This window comes from Podarcis erhardii (genome assembly GCF_964252035.2).
Source record: "Podarcis erhardii genome assembly, chromosome: 3".
Classification (NCBI taxonomy): Eukaryota; Metazoa; Chordata; class Lepidosauria; order Squamata; family Lacertidae; genus Podarcis; species Podarcis erhardii.
The window spans coordinates 73,230,243-73,238,188 of NC_138507.1; the positions used below are offsets into that span (position 1 = coordinate 73,230,243).

The 7,946-nt window shown below is 47.1% G+C and overlaps 1 protein-coding gene across 1 annotated transcript; it reads right to left on the minus strand.

The window, feature by feature from the left end:
- Positions 1–1,669: 1,669 nt before the first annotated feature.
- Positions 1,670–7,946, minus strand: PRR18 (proline rich 18). The gene has a single exon (XM_081855207.1). It carries the CDS (start codon positions 6,860–6,862, stop codon positions 6,104–6,106), a length of 759 nt encoding a protein of 252 aa, XP_081711333.1. The 5' UTR covers positions 6,863–7,946; the 3' UTR covers positions 1,670–6,103.

The window sequence follows — 7,946 nt, forward strand, 5'->3', positions numbered from 1 at the left end:
TGCAACCAGGCGCTTGGAAAAGTAGAGTGGTGATGGGTGAGCTTTTTAGGCAGTTCAAACGCAGCTAGTTCTGCACTGTGTACAAAGAGCAAATCGGGCAACAAGTACAGGAAAGCATGTCTGCAAAAAAGGCATCTTGCTGCAAGATGGTTGCCCTTGTTATGGACGTGCTTCCATGGCGCTCCAAAGGGAACAAATCACAGCATCCCATTGTGTCTGATGGAATGCAACAAATATTCCAACCGAAGTAAATAAAAAGCGAAAGCTATATTGTAAGAGCATTTCTCCAAAAACGGCCACTTCCTTCTGATGCCAATATCCATTGGTAGGGATCTGAGCAAAAGGGTCCATCTACCTACTTAATATTATTTTAGAACTTTTTGAGCCTGGTTCTTAAAGCTAACTGCACAGTATTTTCATGAGATTTGAATAACTTTTTGTTGACAAATAAAAGCCTTGTCCCCCTAAACACATTAGGTAGGTATAGTTCAATTCACTTCCGCACAATGTCAAACAACTTTATTTGGAATTAATCTCATTGATGTTAATGCAACTTGCTTGCAAGTAAGACTACTTAGATTCCCTGGGTGCTGCTAGACTCTGAATCCTAACAGTCCCAGCCAGCATGGTCAATGGTCAGGGATGACGGGAGTTGTAGTCCAGCTGCATCTGAAAAATTGTAGGTTCTCCAATCCTAATTTAAACACTAGCCTGAGCGCATAGATGACCCAATAATTTCATGCAGGCAAGCAAGTGGGTTGGAGAGAAGGGATTTAGCTCTCTAGTCTCCCACTGCGCAACCAAGCAGGTTGCTAAAGCAGAAGAACCCTCTTCTCTGTGCCCAGCACATAAATGACTTCTCCATCCGTTTTCTGTCAGCCCCCAGGAGGCTAATAAACAACAACAACAACAACAACAACAACAACAACAACAACACACACACACAAGCTTAACAAAGTTAGCTCCTATCATATAGAAGGGAGAAATGATTTTGGTGGCCACAAGGACTGATCCCTCTTATTTTGTTTATCTTCATACTTCATTCTGTATTATCTATCCTAGAAGTGACTTCACAATAACATGGAGATATATACTACCCTGTTACCATATTCTAACCCCATTTTCTATGATTATGTGAAGAGTGAACAAGATTTGTCAAATAATGTTAAATCAGCTGTGGTACACCATCTGATGAATACTCCAGAACAAGGATGTGGAATGTGGGGGCTTCACATATTGTTGGACTACAATTCCCATCATCCCTGGCCATTGGGGATGGGCTGGGTTCGGCTCCTGGTGGTTGGAATCCACAACTTCTGGAGTGCCACAGGTTCCCCATACCTGCTTTAGAACAACATGAGAATCAAGCCCTATTGATTATTGCCCTCAAAAGTCATTAGATCTATTGATTTATGGGTTTCCATTATCTGAATATTACAAGACTCCTCAATCCTATCTATAATCCTATCTATCTATAATTGAGAAGATCCATGGGGTGGGGGCAGGCAAATTCTGGCCTCGCTCAGGGCGCTGTATTACCAAACATTACCAAAGTCCACCACTGATCCTATGATTGCTTACTTAGACTTAAACTCCAATAAGTATGTGCAGGATTTCTGCCCAAGTGGAAAAAAAGTATTTACATAAGATATAATTTTAACACACAAAGCCTGAAAATACAATTTTTAATGGCTCAAATATATAAAAACCACAAACTGATATATAAATAATTTTAACAGTACATACATGGATCAACAATACTTAATACAAACACTCATCACTTGTTGACACTCTGACTATTGAAAGACATGGTGTGAGGTTATATAAAAATGCAAATCACCATTGGATGCTAGTCATCCAGAGAAAAGCCAGCCCAGATGTGCAAATGTACGCAGCAGGGGTGTGGATGGGTACTTGAAAGGACTCAGGACATAGGCCCATGACACAAATACTGTACATGCTAATTTGCACATAAAAGTTGACAGGCAGCTGCTGTCTGAAAGCCCACTTTTTAAAAAGAAGTTTAAAAAGAAGGAAAGGGGCAGGAGATTCAGGGTTCATTTGAGCTTCCATTTAGGCCATGATTTCTAGGCACAGGTCTGGGAAGTCTTTCTTTTGTCCTGCCACTTTCCCTGGAAAACCCTGTGTTTACTACCGAATTGAAGCAAGCGTCAGTTGGGGTTTCTGCGGACTGGCATTTCTTCCAATTCAGCAGTAAACTCTGGGAAAGTGGGGCAGGAAAAAAACACACAACCCTGGACCTAGAAGTCACAGAACAAAAGAAATAACGAAAGAAGCCCCAGTCAGCATGGCCAATTGCCGGGGATGATGGGAGTTGGAGTCCAATGACATCTAGAAGGCCACAGGTCACCTACTATACATCATAGCACACTATGCAAGAACGAAATGAGGTAGAAGGAAAAAAGCAGTATTAGGATTTCTCAGAATCACAGCTCTGATGTCTCTTCCCTCTCCTTAAGACTTCAGAGCTCATTACAGGGCAGATGTGGGGAAACTTTGGCCCTCCAGATGTTGGTAAACTACAACTCCCATCACCCTTGGCCATCGACCATGCTTGCTGGAAGTTGTAGTTCAGCAACATATGGAGGGCGGAATGCTCCATATATATGGGGCTGGGAAATGTGAACAGTTCTGTTTACTCTGGCTGGCTGTTGATAATCCCATACTGAAGCGGTTACCTTTGATGAGACTTGGAGCATAACTCTAGGGTTGCCATATTTCAAAAAGTGAAAATTCGATAACTTTGTTTTTTTCTTAAAAAGAAGTTTTGGAGCTAGTTTTAAGGAAATTCACAAAAATCTAGGCTTCTGACATTGGTTGCCATACGTCCGGATTTTCCTGGACATTTCAGCGATTTCCGCCTGGACACTGCTTCTGACTGCAGTATTCCGACTATGTCTGGGAAATTCCAGACGTATGACAACCCTACTTAACTTTCCAAAGGCTTTGATCATGTTGTGTTCAACAGCCTCACAATTATGCTAATATTTAATGCTTGGAGTCTAAAAATCTTTTGGAACATGCAATGCACTGTTTTGTTCTATCTTAATGTGCAACATGGTTAAAATATTTCTTTATTGCAGCCGCATTATTGTGTTCCACACCATTCCATCCCAAACTGCCAATCAGGGAGACACTGCCAAATAATTCTCATTTTCTCTCTCTCTCCAAGCTATAGATGTGATTCATAAGACAGTGGTTCCATGTGCCACCTGAGTCACATGGCAGCTACTGCCTCCTTAGGCCCATACTACCCTGGTAACATCTGTTAGAAAGAACATTATGGGCTGGACAAGGCTGGCAGGGGAAGCAGAGAGAATCCCCATCAGTTGCTGTTTCCGTTCTAAGTGCTGAGAGCAGCGTGGGATTCTGCCACATTCAAGCAGCTCCCATGCTGTTCAGATAATGTATGAAATGACCCCTGGTCTAAAGCATTTCACTTGCGGCTGGCATCAATGTTCTGGAGAAATTCATTGCCTGTTGCATTTTAAAACCTTCCAATGAATGTGTTCTTTGTATTTTAAAATAAGCATAAAACCAGCACACAAAACTAAAGCCACAAAGATGCATCTTGTTAGATGCTGAATCATGTCAGGAAAAAAAAACATGTTCAGACCTCCTCCACTCTCAGAATGCTGGTTGCTGCCTTTATTTGGGTAATCTTTATGCACCAACTCCAGCTGAGGGACTCTGGGTAGAATTCAACAAAGAGCAGACCTATTGAAATGAACGGACCTAACTCAAGTAGAATCCTAGAATCGGTGTTCATTAATTTCAGTGGGTCTGCTTTGAGTAAAACTTACCCTGAATTTCAACAAAGCCCTACTCACAGTAGATCCACTGACATTAAGGGAAAGATTCAACTAACAAGTCCCTTCCATGGAAGCCCTATGTAGGGACTTCTGCTTGCACAAGGGGGCTCTCCTCCCCACGAGCCCCTTGCAAGGGGAGATAGGGAGAACCCCCAGAAAAGTACATGGTGGGAGAAGGGAGAAATGTTTGCCCTGATGGAACAATTGCCTTAGCAGATATGAATTCCTCCCTACTAAACCTAAGCCTATTAACTTCAATGGGTGTATGTACTCTGCCTGGGACTAGTGTTGACTACTATCTTGTTTATAACTCTGTGCTATTGTTTTGCTCCATATGAAAGTTTGTTAACGATTAGCAAGAAAAGAGGGTTTGTTTATCCTTTAGGGTCAAAATAGGTGTTTGTTTCTATCAGTTCTCTTAAAAGACAAGTACACAACACAAATACGGAAGTGCTAAATATGCAGCTCTCACTTAGAGTTCCTCAGAAAACTCAATTTTGCTGCAGAGCCTTTGCTTTTTATCTTGCCTCCCTGGCTCCTTTATGCACAATGATCTCAAAGACCTAGCTATCATTCCAGTGTGAGATTACCAATCTGCTGGATTTATTTTATAGAACAGCAATTCTTTTAAAAATTTCACTCAAAGCAAAGCAATTTGCAGCCCTATCCATTTCAACTGAGAGAGCTTTATATGCTTAAATCTCACCCATTGAAATAATAGCACTTAAAAATACAGGATTGTTCAACAGTATAGCCTTTATTTCCTGTCCCACCCCATAACTGTGGAGGAGCAGAATAAACAGGCAAAATATGCTTCCTCACCAATTTTAACTGTTTATTCAAATAAATAGAAATATTACAAATTTACAAAATCACTGTGCTATTCATTTACAATGTACTTTTAAAAAAGTTTGTTAGTACTGAAGTTTGTGCCAAGTTTTTGTACTGTACACAGCCTCTTTCTTTGGAGTCACCTGCACTTAGTCATGTAAAACAAAAGCTCTTCCCTAAACTTCGCAGTCTCAGGAACAGGGAAGAAAAATTGGAGAAACTAACAAGATTCCTTAACTTCTCCTGGACCTTAGGCTGCGAATTATGCTTTTATAAAGTGTGACAAAAAATATTCAGCTGTCTCTGTGCACTCAGTTCTTTTCGCAGGCTACAAAAATAAAAACACATTGCTATGTTACCATAATAAGTTAAACACAATCATGAAAAAGTTCAACATTTACATTTGGCCACCGTAAAATCTATACACAGAGAGGCTGAACTTCGTTCCCCATCACTTTAAAGCTATTGTCTCTATTATTCCAGCCAAAAATGACACAAAGGATTGGTTTTCCATAAGATTATCAGAAAAACTGTATTTTTCGATTAAGATTTTGAGCAACAACAACAACAATAATAATAATAATAATAATAATAAATTTTATTTATATCCCGCCCTCCCCAGCTGAAGCCGGGCTCAGGGCGGCTAACAACACTAAAACAGTCCAACATTATAAAAACATAAAAATTAATTAAAATCAAAATTGATGACAACCATAAACTAAAGTTTTGTAAAGATTGCCGAAGGAGGGAGTCAGGCTGTGCCCGGGCCAAAGGCCTGGTGGAACAGCTCTGTCTTGCAGGCCCTGCGGAAAGATGTCAAGTCCCGCAGGGCCCTGGTCTCTTGTGACAGAGCGTTCCACCAGGTTGGAGCCACAGCCGAAAAAGCCCTGGCTCTAGTTGAGGCCAGCCTAACCTCTCTGTGGCCTGGGACCTTCAAGATGTTTTTATTTGAAGACCGTAAGTTCCTCTGTGGGGCATACCAAACAAATGTGGAACAGATTCCCAGCGCAGGGTGCCCAAGAGGGAGGCACCTCTCATGCTCAAAAGGGTGTAGGGGGCGATTAAGCACATTTCCTTCCACGCACTATGTGCACAGAGATGAACTGTCCGTCTGAGCTGCAGTAATCCATTGAAAAAGGGTCGAGATGAAAGCAATTTTTGTAACAGACAGAGGCGTGGTTGAGCTTGGAAGCTCAGCCTAACGCAACGTGTTATGTTATTTTTCAGAAAACACACACACAGTCACAGGCCAGGCCGGTGGAAGAGCTTTCTGCCGACAGAGGAGGAACTCGGTTCACAGTCAACAACAGGTGATGTGGGAAGGCGACCTTTGGCGACGAAGAGCCAACTACGACACCACCCTGAGGAACAGAACGGCGGGCTGGGGTCTGCCTGCTTCTTGGCCGAGGGCCCGGGAGAGGGAGCCCCTGGCCGTCCGCTCACAGCGTGCCCAAGTGGGGCAGCGTGTCCAGCTTGTCGGCGCGGTCGCGGGCGGCGGCGCTCTCGACACCGCGGAGCCACTCGGTGCACTTGCGCACCAGCCCTTCGTCGGCCGCGCCCGCTCCGGGGACGCCGGCCGCCCCTTCGCCGTCGGCCTCCTCCTCGTACTCCACGTCGTCGTAGCGGTGGCGCTCGTTGAGCAGCGACACCTGCAGCAGCGCGCGCAAGTCCCCCCCGCCGCCGGCCGAGCCCCCCCCAGCCAGGGGGCGCTTCGCGGCGTCCGGGGAGGCGGAGCGGGGCGTCCTCCCGCGTGGCCGCCGCTGCTGCTGCTTCTCCAGGCTCCGGCGCTGGAGCACTCGGATGGCCTCGGGAGGCAGGCTGAGCGAGAAGCGCAGCGCGGCCTCCCCGCGCCCCGCCGCGCCAAGGCTCTCGCAGGAGCGCGCGCCCGGGCCCGGCGGCCCCACCAGCGAGCGGCCTCGCGACGCCGGAGACGGAGGCGCCCCCGCGGCTGTGGCGGGCGGGGCGCCTCTGTTGCGCGGCAGCTGCCTCGGGAGAGAAGCGCTGGGCCAAGAGCTCGAGAAGGCGCCGCCGCCGCCGCCGCTGGGGCGCTCCGCGGGGCCCCCGCCGCCGCCGCCGCGACCTTTCCGAGGGGGCTTGGCTGGCGCCTTTTGGGGAGCGCCCGGGCTCGGCTGCTGCGCATGCCGGAGCTGGAGTCGGGGGGCGGCAGCAGGTGGTGGCGCGAGAGGAGGCAGGGACATGGCGCGGCCGCCGGCGGGAGCCCCTTCCCTCCTCCTCTTGGGTGTTGTAGTTCAGCTCGACATCTTCGCCTCAGAGGAGGCGGCGGCGGCGGCGGCCAGCCTCTCGCCCTCAGCCGGGGCTTCCAGGCAGCTTCCGCCGCTCTCTGGCACTGCGGATGAATGAGACACGCGGCGGTCGCGGCTGGTTGGAGGCGAGAGGAGGAGCCGAGAGGGCCGGGCGGGGGGAGAAGAGGCGAGGGCTTCGGCGGAGGCCGGCCAGCGAGCCGGGCGCCGGGGCTGCGGACGGGCGGGCGGGCGGGCGGGCAGCCGCCCCCTATCAGGCGGAGAGAGAAAGGCCCGCGAGCGCCGACGGGGGGCGGCATCAGGCAGCCGAGGCTCGTCTTGCGCCTCCAAGAACACGAATTTGCGCGCCTGTGGTTTGGCTCTCCTTAAAATGCACACACACACATATATATCGTCTCTCCCCGTTATGCCCCGTCTGGTCTATTGCGCGCAGAATAAATGTCAGGCTATATCAGAGGTTGAGTTGACACAAGAGCAGCTATTTGTTCGCGGATGTTCTGCACGGAGCCTATTACCAATGTCCCAAAAGCGCAGTTGGGGAAGAAAAAATAACAAAGGTGTCTAATGAGCAAGTAGGATGCTATAGGCATAAGATCAGCTTGAAGATTCAGATCCAAAAGGGATTGCAGTCACAGTAAGTCTCCATAGTTGCAATTTTAAGGTTCAGTAGTCTTTGGGGAGAAAGCAGCAACAGCTTAACTCCCCATCTTTGTCAACATAAAGCTTGGCTTGTAACCCAGATCTCATCCCATCTGTACATGGAATTAGCAAACCAGTAGCACACCCACACAGGGCCCCCAATACACTAACATGCTATGCCAAGAAGCTGAACAAAACATACACTATATACTCACACCCTTCATCATTCCACACATCTATGACATCCATTTTTAAAGCCACCTTACAATGAACTATAAGTATTATCTATCCCCTCCTCTACTTGGGAGAGGTTTTTTTATTTAGCAAGTAAAAACATGAATGCTATTTAACTTTTCACCCCACTATACAAGGCTTGTATAAA

Excerpts from the sequence above, each read along its gene's own strand:
- PRR18 (XM_081855207.1), bottom strand. The coding sequence starts at position 6,862 with ATGTCCCTGCCTCCTCTCGCGCCACCACCTGCTGCCGCCCCCCGACTC.